Source organism: Ambystoma mexicanum, chromosome 5q, assembly GCF_040938575.1.
Source record: "Ambystoma mexicanum isolate Mex_15411 chromosome 5q, UKY_AmexF1_1, whole genome shotgun sequence".
Classification (NCBI taxonomy): domain Eukaryota; kingdom Metazoa; phylum Chordata; class Amphibia; order Caudata; family Ambystomatidae; genus Ambystoma; species Ambystoma mexicanum.
The window spans coordinates 1359955329-1359975889 of record NC_090933.1 but is presented as its reverse complement, the minus strand read 5'-3'; the positions used below and the strand labels follow the sequence as shown (position 1 = coordinate 1359975889).

The window sequence follows — 20561 nt, the reverse complement described above, 5'->3', positions numbered from 1 at the left end:
CATCACATGACCCTTGACTTCTGATGACATCACCGGAAGTGATGTCATTTGACCCCACCCCAAAGTGATATCGCGGGTAGCGATGGAACACAATCTTTAACCCGTTGACAAAACAGGAAGTGGCATTACATAGCATTTTACACTACGAAAAATATGGTTACGATATCACTATAATGTGATGTACATTTCATACAAGAATGGATCGCCATATGTATCGCGTGTGCATAGGCCCATATTACCAAATTACTGTGAATGCGAGCAGATGTCCACGACCAAATGATAATGATGTGTTATTATATAGCACTTACGCTTAAGCGCTTTACATAGAAGAAATATACCCCCAATATCACCCAACCTGTGTTGGTACCCATTTATGGCCCTCAGATATGAAAGGCTGAGTTGAGGCGTTTAAGAACAGTCTAAATCAGTGACTCACCCCCTGAAGTGTGCCTGAAATAAACCTTTAATGAGTCTAGCAATTGTTGTATAGAATTCCAGAAAGACACATTTTTTGGTATTCCTATGCTTTCTTGTTTGGGCCAGTGCTGAACATGTTAGACTTGTGGCGCTCCTGTTCTTAATTTTTTTATTTTTTTTTTAAGGGGCCTGGACAGGAAAGCCAGCCACTCCAGAAGTAAAGAGCCACATGGTGCTGGCCACAGCCCAGGAGCTTGCATTGCAAAAACAAAAAAAATATATTTTTTTTTTAGAGGTCGCACTTGTGACCTCTGGCAACCCCCAAATGACGTCCCTGGATGTGCCCCTGGTCTGTGCCCCACTCTGCTTATTGCTTGCTCTCATCGTTCTGCCAGCGCACAGGCATCCTTTCTGGGCTGCCTCCACTTCTGTAGCTTTTTATTGAAAGTAATTTCTGATTGAAATCGTTGTATCACAGATAAATGCAAATAGATATACATATATATATCCCAGCGTGCATCTGTGTGTGCTCCTTAACGTGGGAGCAGTCCAGGGCTTCTGTGGTCTCCAGCGTATCACCAGTGGGGGGACCATGAGTACCATGAGTACTAGTTAGTGATTCTACCCCTGAAGGGGGGGCCCTATGCCACAAACAAAAGCCTCTGGATCACGCACCCATCACTCACGCCCTGTGTGTGCTAAAGGCTATTTACTCCAAACCTTGATGGAGTGCTTGTCTACAACATGCAATGTTCTGTTCCTGGTCACCTGTAGCCTCGCCCTCTGGGATGGGCTGTGCCCAGGAGAGTATTTAAGCAGCGCCATCGCCCCCTCGTCTGACAGCAGCTCCTGAAGTCTTGGAGTGCAGACAGAAGCCCGACTGAAGATGACTCCCTCCCTAGCACTGCTGCTGCTGCTGGCCCTGGTGGGGTGCAGCTCGGGTAAGAAGCACCTATGAGGATAGATAGAGTGCCTGCCCAGCACCTCCTGCTGGTGGCGTGTGTGTGCGGCAGCGCCTGCTGCTGGTGGCGTGTGTGTGCGGCAGCGCCTCCTGCTGATGGCGTATGTGTGCGGCAGCGCCTTCTGCTGGTGATGGTGTGTGCGGCAGCGCCTCCTGCTGGTGGCGTGTGTGTGAGGAGCGCCTGCTGCTGGTGGTGGTGTGTATATGAGGTAGCACCTCCTGTTGGTGGCGTGTGTGCGGCAGCGCCTGCTGCTGGTGGCGTGTGTGTGCGGCAGCGCCTCCTGCTGGTGGCGTGTGTGTGCGGCAGCGCCTCCTGCTGATGGCGTGTGTGCGGCATAGCCTGCTGCTGATGGCGTGTGTGTGCGGCAGCGCCTTCTGCTGGTGATGGTGTGTGCGGCAGCGCCTCCTGCTGGTGGCGTGTGTGTGAGGAAGCGCCTGCTGCTGGTGGTGGTGTGTATATGAGGCAGCACCTCCTGTTGGTGGCGTGTGTGCGGCAGCGCCTGCTGCTGATGGCTGTGTGTGCGGCAGCGCCTGCTGCTGGTGGTGGTGTGTATATGAGGCAGCACCTCCTGTTGGTGGCGTGTGTGCGGCAGCGCCTGCTGCTGATGGCGTGTGTGTGCGGCAGCACCTGCTGCTGATGGCGTGTGTGTGCGGCAGCGCCTGCTGCTGATGGCGTGTGTGTGCGTTAGCACCTGCTGCTGATGGCGTGTGTGTGCGGCAGCTCCTGCTGCTGATGGCGTGTGTGTGCGGCAGCGCCTGCTGCTGGTGGTGTGTGTGTGCGTTAGCACCTGCTGCTGACGGCGTGTGTGTGCGGCAGCGCCTCCTGCTGGTGGTGGCGTGTGTGTGCGGCAGCGCCTGCTGCTGATGGCGTGTGTGTGCGGCAGCACCTGCTGCTGATGGCGTGTGTGTGCGGCAGCGCCTGCTGCTGATGGCATGTGTGTGCGGCAACGCCTGCTGCTGATGGCGTGTGTGTGCGGCAGCATCGGCTGCTGGTGGCTGTGTGTGCGGCAGCGCCTGCTGCTGGTGGTATGTGTGTGCGTTAGCACCTGCTGCTGATGGCGTGTGTGTGCGGCAGCGCCTCCTGCTGGTGGTGGCGTGTGTGTGCGGCAGAGCTCTCGAGAGCCTTCTCCAGGGCAGTGTGGTCGCTAGTGTTGTGCCACCTTATGCTAATGCCTTTGGCTCAGATTTCCAGAATACAAGAGCAGTAGGCGAGATTGGGGAATGTTTTCAGAACTTTCGGTGGAGGGGCAGTGAGCAGGGGCTCTTATAGCACCCGCTCCCCACCCCCTCCCGCCCCCCGTGTGCCAAGAGTCCCAGGGCAATAGTGCATTCAGATCCCAGCGCCTCCAATCACTGATCTGGTGATGGCTTCCCTGAGGCACTGCAGCAGGTGTCAGCGCCTGGGCTCGTATGTGTGCCCCAGGCACCTCCTCCAGCGCTAGACTGTGGGTCTGGGGGGCAGCAGGTCTAAGGGACACAAAAAGAAAGCAAACCACAGGTCCAGACCCTAATATTGGCCTGGACAGGCACGGTCCCTATTCTCCTGGTGAAAGCTGCAGAAGTAGAATTGATGTCTTACTGTCTCCCAGAGGGTCCCTGGTGGACGAGGTCTTACTGTCTCCCAGAGGGTCCCTGGTGGGTGACGTCTTACTGTCTCCCAGAGGGTTCATAGTGGGCGATGTCTTACTGCCTCCCAGAGGGTCTCTGCTGGGCGATGTCTTACTGTCTCCCAGAGGGTCCCTAGTGGGCGAGGTCTTACTGTCTCTTAGAGGGTCCATGGTAGGCAACGTCTTACTGTCTCCAAGAGGGTCCCTGGTGGGCGACGTCTTACTGTCTCCAAGAGGGTTCCTAGTGGGCGACGTCTTACCGTCTCCCAGAGGGTCCCTGGTGGGCGACGTTTTACGGTCTCCCAGAGGGTTCCTAGTCGGCGACGTCTTACTGTCACCCAGAGGGTCCCTGGAGGGCTATGTCTTACTGTCTCCCAGAGGGTCCCTGGTGGGTGAAGTCTTACTGTATCCCAGAGGGTTCCTAGTGGGCAAGGTCTTACTGTCTCCAAGAGGGTCCCTGGTAGATGTTTTACTGTCTCCCAGGGGTTCCCTGGTGGGCAATGTCTTACTCTCCCCCAGAGGGTCCCTGGTGGCTGACGTCTTACTGTCTCCCAGAGGGTTCCTAGTGGGCGAGGTCTTACTGTCTCCCAGAGGGTTCCTGGTAGATGTCTTACTGTTTCCCAGTGGGTCCCTGGTGGGCGAGGTTTTACTGTCTCTCAGAGGGTCCCTGGTGGGCGAGGTCTTACTGTCTCCCAGAGGGTCCCTAGTGGGCGAGGTCTTAATGTCTCCCAGAGGGTCCCTGGTGGGCGAGGTCTTACTGTCTCCCAGAGGGTCCCTGGTAGATGTCTTACTGTTTCCCAGCAGGTCCCAGCTGGGCGAGGTCTTACTGTCTCCCAGAGGGTCCCTAGTGGGCGAGGTATTACTGTCTCCCAGAGGGTTCCTAGTGGGCGAGGTTTTACTGTCTCCCAGAGCGTCCCTGGTGGGCGATGTGTTACTTTCTCCCAGATGGTCCCTGGTGGGCAGTGTCTTACTGTCTCCCAGAGGGTTCCTGATAGGCAATGTCTTCCTGTCTCCCAGAGGGTATCTGGTGAGCGATGTCTTAATGTCTCCCGGAGGGTCCCTAGTGGGAGAGATCTTACTGTCTCCCAGAGGGTTCCTAGTGGGCGATGTCCTACGGTCTCCCAGAGGGTCCCTGGTGGGCGACGTCTTACGGTCTCCCAGAGGGTTCCTAGTGGGCGACGTCTTACCGTCTCCCAGAGGGTCCCTGGTGGGTGACGTTTTACTGTCTCCCAGAGGGTTCCTAGTGGGCGAGGTCTTACTGTCTCCCAGAGGGTTCCTGGTAGATGTCTTACTGTTTCCCAGTGGGTCCCAGCTGGGCGAGGTCTTACTGTCTTCCAGAGGGTCCCTAGTGGACAAGGTCTTACTCTCTCCCAGAGGGTTCCTAGTGGGCGAGGTTTTACTGTCTCTCAGAGGGTCCCTGGTGGGCGAGGTCTTACTGTCTCCCAGAGGGTCCCTAGTGGGCGAGGTCTTAATGTCTCCCAGAGGGTCCCTGGTGGGCGAGGTCTTACTGTCTCCCAGAGGGTCCCTGGTAGATGTCTTACTGTTTCCCAGCAGGTCCCAGCTGGGCGAGGTCTTACTGTCTCCCAGAGGGTCCCTAGTGGGCGAGGTATTACTGTCTCCCAGAGGGTTCCTAGTGGGCGAGGTTTTACTGTCTCCCAGAGCGTCCCTGGTGGGCGATGTGTTACTTTCTCCCAGATGGTCCCTGGTGGGCAGTGTCTTACTGTCTCCCAGAGGGTTCCTGATAGGCAATGTCTTCCTGTCTCCCAGAGGGTATCTGGTGAGCGATGTCTTAATGTCTCCCGGAGGGTCCCTAGTGGGAGAGATCTTACTGTCTCCCAGAGGGTTCCTAGTGGGCGATGTCCTACGGTCTCCCAGAGGGTCCCTGGTGGGCGACGTCTTACGGTCTCCCAGAGGGTTCCTAGTGGGCGACGTCTTACCGTCTCCCAGAGGGTCCCTGGTGGGTGACGTTTTACTGTCTCCCAGAGGGTTCCTAGTGGGCGACGTCTTACTGTCTCCCAGAGGGTCCCTGGAGGGCTATGTCTTACTGTCTCCCAGAGGGTCCCTGGTGGGTGAAGTCTTACTGTATCCCAGAGGGTTCCTAGTGGGCAAGGTCTTACTTTCTCCCAGAGGGTCCCTGGTAGATGTTTTACTGTCTCCCAGGGGGTCCCTGGTGGGCGATGTCTTACTCTCCCCTAGAGGGTCCCTGGTGGGCGACGTCTTACTGTCTCCCAGAGGGTTCCTAGTGGGCGAGGTCTTACTGTCTCCCAGAGGGTCCCTGGTAGATGTCTTACTGTTTCCCAGTGGGTCCCAGCTGGGCGAGTTCTTACTGTCTCCCAGAGGGTCCCTAATGGGCGAGGTCTTACTGTCTCCCAGAGGGTTCCTAGTGGGCGAGGTTTTACTGTCTCCCAGAGGGTACCTGGTGGGCGAGGTCTTACTGTCTCCCAGAGGGTCCCTAGTGGGCGAGGTCTTGCTGTCTCCCAGAGGGTCCCTGGTGGGCGAGGTCTTACTGTCTCCCAGAGGGTTCCTAGTGGGCGAGGTCTTACTGTCTCCCAGAGGGTCCCTGGTAGATGTCTTACTGTTTCCCAGCAGGTCCCAGCTGGGCGAGGTCTTACTGTCTCCCAGAGGGTCCCTAGTGGGCGAGGTCTTACTGTCTCCCAGAGGGTTCCTAGTGGGCGAGGTTTTACTGTCTCCCAGAGGGTCCCTGGTGGGAGAGGTCTTACTGTCTCCCAGAGGGACCCGAGTGGGCGAGGTCTTACTGTCTCCCGGAGGGTCCCAGTTGGGCGACGTCTTACGCTCTCCCGGAGGGTTCATAGTGGGCAACGTTTTACTGTCTCCCAGAGGGTCCCCTTTGGGCGATGTGTTACTGTCTACCAGATGGTCCCTGGTGGGCAGTGTCTAACTGTATCCCCGAGGTCCCTGGAGGGCTATGTCTTACTGTCTCCCAGCGGGTCCCTGGTGGGCGATGTCTTACTGTATCCCAGAGGGTTCCTAGTGGGCAAGGTCTTACTGTATCCCAGAGGGTTCCTGGTGGGCGAGGTTTTACTGTCTCCCAGAGGGTCCCTGGTAGATGTTTTACTCTTTCCCAGGCGGTCCCTGGTAGGCGTTGTCTTACTCTCCCCCAGAGGGTCCCTGCTGAGCGACGTCTCCCAGAGGGTTCCTAGTGGGCGAGGTCTTACTGTCTCACAGAGGGTCCCTGGTAGATGTCTTACTGTTTCCCAAGGGGTTCCTGCTGGGCGAGGTCTTACTGTCTCCCAGAGGGTCGCTAGTGGGCGAGGTCTTACTGTCTCCCAGAGGGTTCCTAGTGGGCGAGGTTTTACTGTCTCCCAGAGGGTCCCTGGTGGGCGAGGTCTTACTGTCTCCTAGAGGGTCCCTGGTGGGCGATGTCTTACTGTCTCCCAGAGGGTTCCTAGTGGGTGAGGTCTTACTGTCTCCCAGAGGGTCCCTGGTAGATGTCTTACTGTTTCCCAGCGGGTCCCAGCTGGGCGAGGTCTTACTGTCTCCCAGAGGGTGCCCTAGTGGGCGAGGTCTTACTGTCTCCCAGAGGGTTCCTAGTGGGCGAGGTCTTACTGTCTCCCAGAGGGTCCCTGGTGGTCAAAGTTTTACTATCTCCCAGTGGGTCCCTAGTGGGCAAGGACATACTGTCTCCTAGAGGGTCCCTAGTGGGCGAGGTCTTACTGTCTCCCAGAGGGTCCCTGGTGGGTGACGTCTTACTGTCTCCCAGAGGATCCCTGGTGGGCGACGTATTACTGTCTCCCGGAGGGTCCTTGGTGGGCGATGTCTTACTGGGCGACGTCTTACGGTCTCCCAGAGGGTCCTTGGTGGGTGACGTCTTACTGTCTCCCAGATGGTCCCTGGTGGGTGTCTTACTGTCTCCCAGATTGTCCCTGGTGGGCAACGTCTTACTGTCTCCTAGAAGGTCCCTGGTGGGTGAGGTCTTACTGTCTCCCAGAGGGTCCCTGGTGGGTGACACCTTACTGTCTCCCAGAGGGTCCCTGGTGGGCGATGTCTTACTGGGCGACGTTTTACGGTCTCCCAGAGGGTCCCTGGTGGGCGACGTCTTACTGTCTCCCAGATGGTCATTGGTGGGCGATGTCTTACTGTCTCCCAGAGGGTCCCTGGTGGGCGACGTCTTACTGGGTGACGCCTTACTTTCTCCCAGAGGGTCCCTGGTGGGCGATGTCTTACTGTCTCCCAGATGGTCCCTGGTGGGTGCCTTACTGTCTCCCAGATTGTCCCTGGTGTGCGACGTCTTACTGTCTCCCAGAAGGTCCCTGGTGGACGACGTCTTACTGTCTCCCAGAGGGTCCCTGGTGGGCCCGATCCGCTGTGGAGGTCTGAAGTGCTCATCCTCTTCTGTGTTGTAATGTGAAATGTAGCGCCACCTCATCAGATAGAGAATTATTGGCGCTATACTCACATGAGTGCTTGAGTACCTGTACTGCACCGGCACTCACCAATCTAGCGTGCTATCACGAGAGCACAGTTTTCAGTGCGCATGTGCTTGCGTTGCACAAGCTGCGCTGGGCACATCTTCTCCAATACTCAGAGATGGCCTCTGGGTTTTTCAATCATATATCTTGAACTGGGTCTCGAGGCCCAAGGGGTTGGGGTGGGGAAGGGTGCACACGGCAGTTTATCGTATATTTGCAGTTACTAGTTCAGGACATTACATCTGCGCTTTGCAATCATCCAGAACCTTAATGTGCGCTTTGCAGCGCGCATGTTGCCGGCTGCTTTTGCTGGCACCCTTTGGACGTTAGCGCCCTTAGGCTTCGCAGGGCTCAGCAGCGTTCTTATCACCTTGTTGAACCCTCTACTCTGGTTTTGACTACATTAGCACCTTGCTGACGAACAGTGATTAATAGCTTTTCAGTGGACATGTTGTGTTTCAGCTCTCACTGGCTGCCTATCCCACGATAATCTGCGGCTATTAACCCCTTTGCTGCATTCCTTTATGTCCCCATTATAATCTAAGCACACACGGTTTCCGTAGGCTCTTCTTCCCAGCTTTAGGCAAGTGGGCTACCAATCATCATTTTGAAATGGACCCCCCTCCCCAATAGCCCTGACATATCTTCGCCTGGCCATGCCCATAGAGTACGGTAGGTCTGGTAAACATGTTCAGCAAATTCTAATGCCCACTGCCACTTTAACCTTCCTTGGCCCACTGCCACGTTACCCTGCCTTGGCCCACTGCCATCTTACCCTGCCATGCCTCACTGCCTTTTACCCTGCCATGGCCCACTGCCTCTTTACCCTGGCTTGGCTCACTGCCACTTTACCCTGGCTTGGCCCACTGCCACTTTACCCTGCCATGGCTCACTGTCACTTTACCCTGCCATGGCTCACTGCCACTTTACCCTGCGTTGGCCCACTGCCACTTTACCCTGCCATGGCCCACTGCCACGTTACCCAGGCTTGGCCCACTGCTACTTTACCTGTCTTGGCCCACTGCCACTTTACCCTGCCTTGGCTCAGTGCCACTTTACACTGCCATGGCCCGCTGACACTTTACCCTGCCTTGGCCCACTGTCACTTTACCCTGCCTTGGCCCACTGCCACTCTACCTAGGCTTGGCCCACTGCCACTTTACCCTGGCTTGGCCTACTGCCACTTTACCCTGCCTTAGCTCACTGCCACTTTACCCTGCCATGGCCCACTGCCATATTACCCTGCCTTGGCCCACTGCCACTTTACCCTGCCATGGCCCACTGCCACTTTACCCTGGCTTGGCCCACTGCCACTCTACCCAGGCCTGGCCCACTGCCACTTTACCCTGCCTTGGCCCACTGTCACTTTACCCTGCCATAGCCCACTGCCACTCTACCCAGGCTTGGCCCACTGCCACTTTACCCTGCCTTGGCCCACTGTCACTTTACCCTGCCTTGGCCCACTGCCACTCTACCCAGGCTTGGCCCACTGTCACTTTACCCTGCCATGGCCCACTGCCACTTTACCCTGCCTTGGCCCACTGCCACTCTAGCCAGGCTTGGCCCACTGCCACTTTACCCTGCCTTGGCCCACTGCCACTTTACCCTGCCTTGGCCCACTGCCACCCTGCCTTGGCCCACTGCCACTTTACCCTGCCATGGCCCACTGCTCCTTTACCCTGGCCTGGCCCACTGCCACTCTACCCAGGCTTGGCCCACTGCCACTTTACCCTGGCTTGGCCCACTGTCACTTTACCCTGCCTTGGCCCACTGCCACTTTACCCTGCCATGGCCCACTGCCACTTTACTCTGCTTTGGCCCACAGTCACTTTACCCTGCCTTGGCCCACTGCCACTCTACCCAGGCTTGGCCCACTGCCACTTTACCCTGCCTTGGCCCACTGCCAATCTACCCAGGCTTGGCCCACTGTCACTTTACCCTGCCACGGCCCACTGCCACTTTACCCTGCCATGGCCCACTGCCAAGTTACCCAGGCTTGGCCCACTGCCACTTTACCCTGCCTTGGCCCACTGCCACTTTACCCTGCCATGGCCCACTGCCACATTACCCTGCCTTGCCCCACTGTCACTTTACCCTGCCTTGGCCCACTGCAACAGTACCCAGGCTTGGCCCACTGCCACTTTACCCTGGCTTGGCCTACTGCCACTTTACCCTGCCTTGTCCCACTGCCACTTTACCCTGCCTTGGCCTACTGTCACTTTACCCTGCCATGGCCCACTGCCACTTTATCCAGGCTTGGCCCACTGCCACTTTACCCTGCCTTGGCCCACTGCCACTTTACCCAGGCTTGGCCTACTGCCACTTTACCCTGCCTTGGCCCACTGCCACGTAACCCAGGCTTGGCCAACTGCCACTCTACCCTGGCTTGGCACACTGCCACTTTACCCTGCCTTAGCCCACTGCCACGTTACCCAGGCTTGGCCCACTGCCACTTTACCCTGGCTTGGCCCACTGCCACTTTACGCTGGCTTGGCCCCTCTTTGAGTCTTGTTTCTCATGTCTCTCTTTCCCAGTGACTTTCACGCTCTATTGTTTCTCTCTCTAAATTCCCCTTTCATGGTCTCCTTATGACATCCCATGCTCTCTTCCAGTGGCTGCTCCTCTCAGATTGTGTTCCTCTCACTCTGAGTCACTCTCGCTCTCTTTATCTGACTTCCCTTCTGGTCTATTCCTCTCCCTGTCTGTGCTCCATCCTCTTTACTTCAGACCCCTCTGTATTGGTTCTCTTCTTTCTGTGCCCACCTTCCTGCTGGCCTCCATTTTACTGTCTGTCCCTCTTTCTCGCCCTCATAGGTGTAGACTCTGTGCCCTGATGCAGGTGTTCCTCTGTCTACTGGTGTCCGTCTCTGACTGTGTCCCTCTCGAGATATGCCCCTACTGTGTGTACAGCTCTTTGTGTGTGTGCAGCTCACTGGTTGTGTTCCTCTTTAGTTATGCCGCCTTCTGTGTGTACAGCTCTTTGCATGCATACAGCTCTCTGGCTCTGTCCCTCTCGAGATATGCCCCTTCTGTGTGTACAGCTCTTTGTATGCGTACAGCTCTCTGGCTCTGTCCCTCTCGAGATATGCCCCCTCCTGTGTGTGCAGTTCTTTGTGTGTGTGCAGCTCTCTGGCTGTGTTCATCTTTAGTCATTCCCCATGTCGCCTGTGCCATTCTTTGTGTTTGTGTTCTCCCATGCTGGGGATACGACCCCACGCCCTGCTGATGACAAGCCAGTGTCACATACCACTCTGCTATTGTGTAGCTTCACCAACATGCAGCACCACCACCTGCACTCAAATCCACCATCTACACAGAGCCTCAACATGCACCAAACCTCTCACCACACTTTGCCACCATATATTCCCTCCACCAACATCCACACTCTTCAATACCACCCCACTCTACTCTACACCACCAACTGACAATAACACCCCACTCCACTCTACGCCACCATCTACACTCGAATCCGCCATCCACAAAGTGTATCAACACGCACCAAACCTCTCAACAACCTTCTCCACCATCCACACACTTCACCACCATCTGCAATGAAAGTCACCATCTTCACAGAGCCTCAACGTGCATCAAACCTCTCACCACCCTTGATCACCATGCTCCCTTCACCACCATCCACACTCTTCAACACCATCCCACCCCACCCCACCCGTTGCCACCATCTTCACACGAATCCACCATCTACACAGAGCCTCAACATGCACCAAACCTCTCACCACCCTTGATCACCATGCTCCCTTCACCACCATCCACACTCTTCAACACCATCCCACCCCACCCCACCCGTTGCCACCATCTTCACACGAATCCACCATCTACACAGAGCCTCAACATGCACCAAACCTCTCACCACCCTTTATCACCATGCTCCCTTCACCACCATCCACACTCTTCACCACCATCCAACCCTCCCTCCACCACCATCCACACACTTCACCACCTCCCAACACCACCATCTGCTCTCGAATCCACCATCTACACAGAGCCTCAACATGCACCAAACCTTTCACCACCCTTTGTCACTATATGTTCCCTTCACCACCATCCACACTCTTCAATACCACCCCACCCCACTCTAGGCCACCATCTTCACCCTAATCCACCATCCACAAAGAGTATCAACATGCATCAAACCTCTCACTCACTTTGTAACAATACGCTCCCTTCACCACCATCCACACTCTTCACCACCATCCAACCCTCCCTCCACCACCATCCACACACTTCACCACCTTCCAACACCACCATCTTCACCCTAATCCACCATCTACACAGAGCCTCAACATGCACCAAACCTCTCACCACCCTTTGTCACTATATGTTCCCTTCACCACCATCCACACTCTTCAATACCACCCCACCCCACTCTAGGCCACCATCTTCACCCTAATCCACCATCTACACAGAGCCTCAACACGCACCAAACCTTTCACCACCCTTTGTCACTATATGTTCCCTTCACCACCATCCACACTCTTCAACACCATCCCACCCCACCCCACCCCACTCTAGGCCACCATCTTCACCCTAATCCACCATCTACACAGAGCCTCAACATGCACCAAACCTCTCACCACCCTTTATCACCATGCTCCCTTCACCACCATCCACACTCTTCACCACCATCCAACCCTCCCTCCACCACCATCCACACACTTCACCACCTCCCAACACCACCATCTTCTCTCGAATCCACCATCTACACAGAGCCTCAACATGCACCAAACCTTTCACCACCCTTTGTCACTATATGTTCCCTTCACCACCATCCACACTCTTCAATACCACCCCACCCCACTCTAGGCCACCATCTTCACCCTAATCCACCATCTACACAGAGCCTCAACATGCACCAAACCTCTCACCACCCTTTGCCACCATATATTCCCCCTACCAACATCCACACTCTTCACCACCATCCAACCCTCCCTCCACCACCATCCACACACTTCACCACCTCCCAACACCACCATCTGCTCTCGAATCCACCATCTACACAGAGCCTCAACACGCACCAAACCTCTCACCACCCTTTGCCACGCTATGCACCCTCCACTTCCATCTGTAACATCATTCCCTGACACCGTCCACACATGCGGCATCAGCGCATGCCACAACACGTACCATCATCCACACATATCCACCAACATTATCGAAATCCATTAAACCAATACTTACAACAAAAAAGCTAGGTTACTGTCCATGAAAAGTCACCTCTACAAACACTGGACGTATCAAATGTATGTTTACTATAAACATTTAACGTTAATTGATTATTCAATCATAAACATACATATTTACATTGTAAACTAAGCCTTATCTAGCACCATATCACCACTAGTCCACAACACTCCCTTTGAATACACCGCAGTTAATACGAGGACTGGATTTCACTTTCTGTTGTGAAGTAGTGGTGCGGTGGGAGTTGAGGATCATTTGTAGTTTCAGAGACTATATCTATGCTATAGACAGTAATCTTCCCTTTTGACAAGTCAGGCAATGATACCCAGATCTAATCTATATTTTATAGAGAAGTCGGGGGCCCCGGGCTGACCCATGGGGGACCCCTCAGCTTCAGGGTTGAAAAACCCCTTTAAGTAAATGGTGGCAGGAAAATAGCCGAGAACCCCTCCTTTAGAAAGGAGTGGAGCCCACACCACACATGTATGGAGTCTAGTGAGCGATTGGGATTGGCGTGGTCCACCCTATTGAAGGCTGGAGGACAAGGAGTGTCTGTGTACACCTTAGTCGGGAGACTATCGTTTGCAGATAAAAGCACTGACTCTGTGTTCCTAGCAGTGTGGACACCAGCTTGAGAAGGGTCTAGAAAGATATATGATGCAATACACCTCTGTAGCTGTGAACAGCAGGCCTCTTTAAACGTGTTTTGCAAGACAGTGCAGCTTTCAAGAGGCAACGCCCCTATGTCCGAACTGGCCTGACTCAGGAGGCCGATCATAGCAGTATTCTATTATCATCTGGGTACCAGCCATGGACTGCAGGGGTGATGAGGGCGCCCCGCCACTTGAAACACCGACAGGGCATCGCGTAATTTAGTTGGGGCGGCATCAGAGGCCAGCCTGAGACCTCCCTTATCGAGGGGGGGTCTGCTGCCAGTCTATGAAAGGTGTGCATGGGTGTAGGGAAATGTGTTGTGACATAATTACCAGAGACATACACTTCCCTTATCAAGAGGGGGGTCTGCTGCCAGTCTATGAAAGGTCTGCAGAGGTGTAGGGAAATGTGTCGTGACATAAAGACCAGAGACATACACTTCCCTTATCAAGAGGGAGGTCTGCTGCCAGTCTCCGAAAGGTCTGTAGAGGTGTAGGGAAATGTGTCGTGACATAAGGACCAGAGACATACACTTCCCTTATCAAGAAGGGGATCTGCTACCAGTCTATGAAAGATCTGCGGAGGTGTAGGGAAATGTGTCATGACATAAGGACCAGAGTCATACACTTCCCTTATGAAGAGGGGGGTCTGCTGCCAGTCTATGAAAGGTCTGCACTTGTGTAGGAAAATGTGATGTGACATAAGGACCAGAGACATACACTCCCCTTATCAAGAGGGGGGTCTGCTGCCAGTCTCTGAAAGGTCTGCACAGGTGTAGGGAAATGTTTTGTGACATAAGGACCAGAGACATACACTTCCCTTATTGAGAGGGGGGTCTGCTGCCCGTCTCTGAAATGTCTGCAGAGGTGTAGGTCTGCAGAGGTGTAGGGAAATGTGCCATGACATAAGCAACATAATCATACACTTATCAAGAGGGGGGGTCTGCTGCCAGTCTATGAAAGGTCTGCACAGGAGTAGGGAAATGTGTCGTGACATAAGGACCAGAAACATACACTTCCCTTATCAAGAGGGGGGTCTGATGCCAGTCTATGAAAGGTCTCCACAGGTGTTGGAGAATGTGTCGTGACACAAGGACCAAAGACTTACACTTCCTTTATCAAGAGGGGGGTCTGCTGCCAGTCTATGAAAGGTCTGCACTGGTGTAGGGAAATGTGTCATGACATAAGGACTAGAGACATACACTTCCCTCATCAAGAGCGCGGTCTGATTCCAGTCTATACAAGGTCTGCAGAAGTGTAGGGGAATGTTTCGTGACACAAGGACCAGAGACATACACTTCCCTTATCAAGAAGGGGGTCTGCTACGAGTCTATGAAAGGTCTGCAGACGTGTAGGGAAATGTGTTGTGACATAAAGACCAGAGACATGCACTTCCCTTATCAAGAGGGTGGTCTGCTGCCAGTCTCCGAAAGGTCTGTAGAGGTGTAGGGAAATGTGTCATGACATAAGGACCAGAGACATACACTTCCCTTATCAAGAGGGAGGTCTGCTGCCAGTCTCTGAAAGATCTGTAGAGGTGTAGGGAAATGTGTTGTGACATGAGGACCAGAGACATAAACTTCCCTTATCAAGAAGGGGATCTGCTACCAGTCTATGAAAGGTCTGCGGAGGTGTAGGGAAATGTGTTGTGACATAAGAACCAGAGACATACACTTCCCTTATCACGAGGGGGGGGTCTGCTGCCAGTTTTTGAAAGGTCTGCAGAGGTGTAGGGAAATGTGTCGTGACATAAGGACCAGAAACATACACTTCCCATATCAAGAGGGGGGGTCTTCTGCCAGTCTATGAAAGGTCTGCACTGGTGTAGGGAAATGTGTTGTGAAATAAGGACCAGAGACATACACTTCCCTTATCAAGAGGGGGGTCTGCTGCCAGTCTATGAAAGGTCTGCAGAGGTGTAGGGAAATGTGTCGTGACATAAGGACCAGAGACATACACTTCCCTTATCAAGAGGGGGGTCCGATGCCAGTCTATGAAAGGTCTCCACCGGTGTAGGGGAATGTGTCGTGACACAAGGACCAGAGACATACACTTCCCTTATCAAGAGGCGGGTCTGCTGCCAGTCTATATAAGGTCTGCACAGGTGTAGGGGAATGTGTCGTGACATAAGGACCAGAGACATACACTTCGCTTATCAAGAGGGGGGTCTGCTGCCAGTCTCCGAAAGGTCTGCAGAGGTGTAGGGGAATGTGTTGTGACACAAGGACCAGAGACATACACTTCCCTTATCAAGAAGGGGGTCTGCTACCAGTCTATGAAAGGTGTGCATGGGTGTAGGGAAATGTGTCGTGACATAAAGACCAGAGACATACACTTCCCTTATCAAGAGGGAGGTCTGCTGCCAGTCTCCGAAAGGTCTGCACTGTTGTAGGGAAATGTGTCATGACATAAGGACCACAGACATACACTTCCCTTATGAAGAGGGGGGTCTGCTGCCAGTCTATGAAAGGTCTGCACTGGTGTAGGAAAATGTGATGTGACATAAGGACCAGAGACATACACTCCCCTTATCAAGAGGGGGGTCTGCTGCCAGTCTCTGAAAGGTGTGCACAGGTGTAGGGAAATGTTTTGTGACATAAGGACCAGAGACATACACTTCCCTTATTGAGAGGGGGGTCTGCTGCCAGTCTCTGAAAGGTCTGCACAGGTGTAGGGAAATGTTTTGTGACATAAGGACCAGAGACATACACTTCCCTTATTGAGAGGGGGGTCTGCTGCCAGTCTCTGAAAGGTCTGCACAGGTGTAGGGAAATGTTTTGTGACATAAGGACCAGAGACATACACTTCCCTTATCAAGAGGGGGGTCTGCTGCCACTCTATGAAAGGTCTGCAGAGGTGTAGGGAAATGTGTCGTGACATAAGGACCAGAGACATACACTTCGCTTATCAAGAGGGGGGTCTGCTGCCAGTCTCCGAAAGGTCTGCAGAGGTGTAGGGGAATGTGTTGTGACACAAGGACCAGAGACATACACTTCCCTTATCAAGAAGGGGGTCTGCTACCAGTCTATGAAAGGTGTGCATGGGTGTAGGGAAATGTGTCGTGACATAAAGACCAGAGACATACACTTCCCTTATCAAGAGGGAGGTCTGCTGCCAGTCTCCGAAAGGTCTGCACTGGTGTAGGGAAATGTGTCATGACATAAGGACCAGAGACATACACTTCCCTTATGAAGAGGGGGATCTGCTGCCAGTCTATGAAAGGTCTGCACTGGTGTAGGAAAATGTGATGTGACATAAGGACCAGAGACATACACTCCCCTTATCAAGAGGGGGGTCTGCTGCCAGTCTCTGAAAGGTCTGCACAGGTGTAGGGAAATGTTTTGTGACATAAGGACCAGAGACATACACTCCCCTTATCGAGAGGGGGGTCTGCTGCCAGTCTCTGAAAGGTCTGCACAGGTGTAGGGAAATGTTTTGTGACATAAGGACCAGAGACATACACTTCCCTTATTGAGAGGGGGGTCTGCTGCCAGTCTATGAAAGGTCTGCAGAGGTGTAGAGAACTGTGATGTGACATAAGGACCAGAGACATACATTTTCCTTATCAAGAGGGGGGTCTGATGCCAGTCTATGAAAGGTCTCCACAGGTGTTGGAGAATGTGTCGTGACACAAGGACCAAAGACTTACACTTCCTTTATCAAGAGGGGGGTCTGCTGCAAGTCTATGAAAGGTCTGCACTGGTGTAGGGAAATGTGTCATGACATAAGGACTAGAGACCTACACTTCCCTTATCAAGAGCGCGGTCTGATGCCAGTCTATGAAAGGTCTCCACCGGTGTAGGGAAATGTGTTGTGACATAAGAACCAGAGACATACACTTCCCTTATCACGAGGGGGGGGTCTGCTGCCAGTTTTTGAAAGGTCTGCAGAGGTGTAGGGAAATGTGTCGTGACATAAGGACCAGAAACATACACTTCCCATATCAAGAGGGGGGGGGTCTTCTGCCAGTCTATGAAAGGTCTGCACTGGTGTAGGGAAATGTGTTGTGAAATAAGGACCAGAGACATACACTTCCCTTATCAAGAGGGGGGTCTGCTGCCAGTCTATGAAAGGTCTGCAGAGGTGTAGGGAAATGTGTCGTGACATAAGGACCAGAGACATACACTTCCCTTATCAAGAGGGGGGTCCGATGCCAGTCTATGAAAGGTCTCCACCGGTGTAGGGGAATGTGTCGTGACACAAGGACCAGAGACATACACTTCCCTTATCAAGAGGCGGGTCTGCTGCCAGTCTATATAAGGTCTGCACAGGTGTAGGGGAATGTGTCGTGACATAAGGACCAGAGACATACACTTCGCTTATCAAGAGGGGGGTCTGCTGCCAGTCTCCGAAAGGTCTGCAGAGGTGTAGGGGAATGTGTTGTGACACAAGGACCAGAGACATACACTTCCCTTATCAAGAAGGGGGTCTGCTACCAGTCTATGAAAGGTGTGCATGGGTGTAGGGAAATGTGTCGTGACATAAAGACCAGAGACATACACTTCCCTTATCAAGAGGGAGGTCTGCTGCCAGTCTCCGAAAGGTCTGCACTGTTGTAGGGAAATGTGTCATGACATAAGGACCACAGACATACACTTCCCTTATGAAGAGGGGGGTCTGCTGCCAGTCTATGAAAGGTCTGCACTGGTGTAGGAAAATGTGATGTGACATAAGGACCAGAGACATACACTCCCCTTATCAAGAGGGGGGTCTGCTGCCAGTCTCTGAAAGGTCTGCACAGGTGTAGGGAAATGTTTTGTGACATAAGGACCAGAGACATACACTTCCCTTATTGAGAGGGGGGTCTGCTGCCAGTCTCTGAAAGGTCTGCACAGGTGTAGGGAAATGTTTTGTGACATAAGGACCAGAGACATACACTTCCCTTATTGAGAGGGGGGTCTGCTGCCAGTCTCTGAAAGGTCTGCACAGGTGTAGGGAAATGTTTTGTGACATAAGGACCAGAGACATACACTTCCCTTATCAAGAGGGGGGTCTGCTGCCACTCTATGAAAGGTCTGCAGAGGTGTAGGGAAATGTGTCGTGACATAAGGACCAGAGACATACACTTCGCTTATCAAGAGGGGGGTCTGCTGCCAGTCTCCGAAAGGTCTGCAGAGGTGTAGGGGAATGTGTTGTGACACAAGGACCAGAGACATACACTTCCCTTATCAAGAAGGGGGTCTGCTACCAGTCTATGAAAGGTGTGCATGGGTGTAGGGAAATGTGTCGTGACATAAAGACCAGAGACATACACTTCCCTTATCAAGAGGGAGGTCTGCTGCCAGTCTCCGAAAGGTCTGCACTGGTGTAGGGAAATGTGTCATGACATAAGGACCAGAGACATACACTTCCCTTATGAAGAGGGGGATCTGCTGCCAGTCTATGAAAGGTCTGCACTGGTGTAGGAAAATGTGATGTGACATAAGGACCAGAGACATACACTCCCCTTATCAAGAGGGGGGTCTGCTGCCAGTCTCTGAAAGGTCTGCACAGGTGTAGGGAAATGTTTTGTGACATAAGGACCAGAGACATACACTCCCCTTATCGAGAGGGGGGTCTGCTGCCAGTCTCTGAAAGGTCTGCACAGGTGTAGGGAAATGTTTTGTGACATAAGGACCAGAGACATACACTTCCCTTATTGAGAGGGGGGTCTGCTGCCAGTCTATGAAAGGTCTGCAGAGGTGTAGAGAACTGTGATGTGACATAAGGACCAGAGACATACATTTTCCTTATCAAGAGGGGGGTCTGATGCCAGTCTATGAAAGGTCTCCACAGGTGTTGGAGAATGTGTCGTGACACAAGGACCAAAGACTTACACTTCCTTTATCAAGAGGGGGGTCTGCTGCAAGTCTATGAAAGGTCTGCACTGGTGTAGGGAAATGTGTCATGACATAAGGACTAGAGACCTACACTTCCCTTATCAAGAGCGCGGTCTGATGCCAGTCTATGAAAGGTCTCCACCGGTGTAGGGGAATGTGTCGTGACACCAGGACCAGAGACATACACTTCCCTTATCAAAAGGCGGGTCTGCTGCCAGTCTATACAAGGTCTGCAGAAGTGTAGGGGAATGTTTCGTGAGACAAGGACCAGAGACATACACTTCCCTTATCAAGAAGGGGGTCTGCTGCCAGTCTCCGAAAGGTCTGCAGAGGTGTAGGGAAATGTGTTGTGACATAAGGACCAGAGACATACACTTCCCTTATCAAGACGGGGGTCTACTGCCAGTCTATGAAAGGTCTGCACTGGTGTAGGGAAATGTGTTGTGACATAAGGACCAGAGACATACACTTACCTTATCAAGAGGGGGGTCTGCTGCTAGTCTTCGAAAGGTCTACAGAGGTGTAGGGGAATGTCTCGTGATATAAGGGCCAGAGACATACACTTCCCTTATCAAGAAGGGGATCTGCTACCAGTCTATGAAAGGTCTGCACTGGTGTAGGGAAATGTGTCGTGACATAAGGACCAGAGTCATACACTTCCCTTATCAAGAGGGGGGTCTGCTGCCAGTCTATGACAGGTCTGCACTGGTGTAGGGAAATGTGTTGTGACATAAGGACCAGAGACGTACACTTCCCTTATCAAGAGGGGGGTCTACTGCCAGTCTATGAAAGGTCTGCAGAGGTGTAGGGAAATGTGTCGTGACATAAGGACCAGAGTCATACACTTCCCTTATCAAAAGGGGGGTCTGCTGCCAGTCTATGACAGGTCTGCAGAGGTGTAGGGGAATGCGTCGTGACATAAGCAGGCGCTGACCTTATGACCCGCTTTCTCTTGACTCCCTCGTGGATCATCCCAACTTGCATCACGTGGATCAGAGAGTTCTTGTGGGGGGAGGGGTGATGTCAATGGGACCCCATCCCAGCTGCAGTACATGCGAGAATGCATATGATGGCCTCTTGCTTCTTTCCATGCCTACTGCTGGGATCTGAACATGTGAGCCACGTTCTACCGCCCCCTCCCCAGCAAGGCACCCCAGCTTGCGTACCGCGTCCTGGAAATGGTCACGTTTAGGCCTGTGCATGGAAAGTGCAGTGTCACGTCGCACAGCTCTTTCTTTTCGCCAGGTGTGCCGCCATTATATTAAAGGGCCGATGAAATGAAGCCGAGGAAAAGAAGTGGGGAGCACATATTTAAAGGCGTGCCCTCACCTGTGTGTATGCAGTGCCTTTATTAGTTTGGACTCTGAGTCAGTGAAATATCCATTTCTATTCTGCTTCTGTCTCAGGCAAGGCCGCTCTATACGCTGTCCAGCTCTATGGTTGAGCTGTAGAAGGCCAATCAGCAGCACAGGTGC

General features: G+C 53.3%; 1 protein-coding gene across 1 annotated transcript in view; it reads left to right on the top strand.

The window, feature by feature from the left end:
* The first annotated feature begins 1253 nt into the window (after positions 1-1253).
* The window catches only part of LOC138498153 (fish-egg lectin-like), a 54056-nt gene continuing 34748 nt past the window's right edge, over positions 1254-20561 (top strand). Inside the window, exon 1 of the mRNA XM_069622031.1 lies at positions 1254-1358. Within this exon, the coding sequence (XP_069478132.1) occupies positions 1304-1358 (55 nt within the window). The 5' untranslated portion in view covers positions 1254-1303. The remainder of the gene's footprint in view (positions 1359-20561) is intronic.